The 1,367-nt window shown below is 43.8% G+C and overlaps 1 protein-coding gene across 1 annotated transcript in view; it reads right to left on the minus strand.

The window, feature by feature from the left end:
• Positions 1-782, minus strand: part of LOC117180662 (muscarinic acetylcholine receptor DM1) — a 50,479-nt gene extending 49,697 nt beyond the window's left edge. Inside the window, exon 1 of the mRNA XM_033373152.1 lies at positions 320-782. Within this exon, the coding sequence (XP_033229043.1) occupies positions 320-782 (463 nt within the window). The remainder of the gene's footprint in view (positions 1-319) is intronic.
• Between the last annotated feature and the right edge of the window lie 585 nt (positions 783-1,367).

Genomic DNA, 1,367 nt, shown 5'->3' on the forward strand with positions numbered 1-1,367 from the left:
AAAACTTGGAAAAAATTTGTTGCAGGTAATCGTTCAAGTAGGGTAAACGCGACATGGGTATTCCAACCGGAAGTAAACTTTCTCTGACGAATAGCATATTTTTCCGGCGGACTCCTCTAGAGGCAGCACAATACAGACATGTATCCACGGAAAGTTTACCTCAGCCTAAAGTGATTCGCTGACTATTACCCATTTTGAACGATTACCTACAACGTTTCGTATCCCCAGTTTCTTTTCTAGCTTCATTTGTATCCATTGATACAACTTCCAGACCAAGCTTACAACTAGAAAGTACATAATAGAAGGATTATTTTCTCACCAATCATGATTCCAGCCTTGTATGTGGTCCTCTTGGCTCTGTAAGTGAGGGGCCTCGTAACCGAGAAGTATCGATCGAAGCTGATGATGAGTAGATTGAGCACGGAGGCGTTACTCGCCAGGTAATCAAGTGCGAGCCAGGTGTCGCAAATATGGGGCCCTAGTGGCCAATACCCCAGGACATTGTAAACCGTGAAGAGTGGCATGGAGATGAGCCCTATCGCGAAGTCAGCCACCGCCAGGCTGAACAGGAAGTAGTTCGAGATTGTCTGCAATTGCTTGTCGATCTTGAACGAGATCATGACCATGATGTTGCCAATGACGGTGACAAGACTGAGGCAGGTCGCGACAATGATTAAGAGTGTCTTCCCCACGGGTGAGTATTGCGAATTTCCGAATGTAAAAAATTCGCTGCCATTTGAACTCTCATTGCTCAGGGTGTCAGGCACTAATGTTACGTTCATGTCTGCCGAGCCGGCTCCTCTGTCACGGTTACCCTCCCAAGATCTTTCACGTGTCTCTCACTCATACGTGAGCAACACACACACACTCAGACAAATTCGCACCCTTGCTTCCCCTTCCACCCCATCCCCTTTTACCACCTCCTCCACCTCCCTCCCACCCACCCCCGCCACAGCCACCACCTCAATCAACTCCTCCAGCCGCCTTGCTAACGTTCTCTCGAAAAGGAGCAACGTCAACTACATCCCACGACGTTTGTTCTTGTCGACAGGCGCATCGATTCTGCAACAAGAAAAAAATACAAAAGGAATTTTATTAATCTGAAAAAATCAGGTTTCAAGAAATAACAACGTATCAGACTAACAGGGTTGCCAAAGGTCATGGAGAACCTGACTGGTTCAGGGAATTTTCAATGAACTGAGGTTAAATATTATTTTATAATAAAAGCTTCTCAAATTTTAAGAAATAAAACCTTTTTTCGATCGCTTCTTAACTTAATGACCTGAATAAGCACATAAAATTAATTTATTTCGGTCTTACGATCATTTTTTATATAAATAAAAATACAGGGATAATTAGAGTCAAAT

Source organism: Belonocnema kinseyi, chromosome 9 (assembly GCF_010883055.1).
Source record: "Belonocnema kinseyi isolate 2016_QV_RU_SX_M_011 chromosome 9, B_treatae_v1, whole genome shotgun sequence".
Taxonomy (NCBI): Eukaryota; Metazoa; Arthropoda; class Insecta; order Hymenoptera; family Cynipidae; genus Belonocnema; species Belonocnema kinseyi.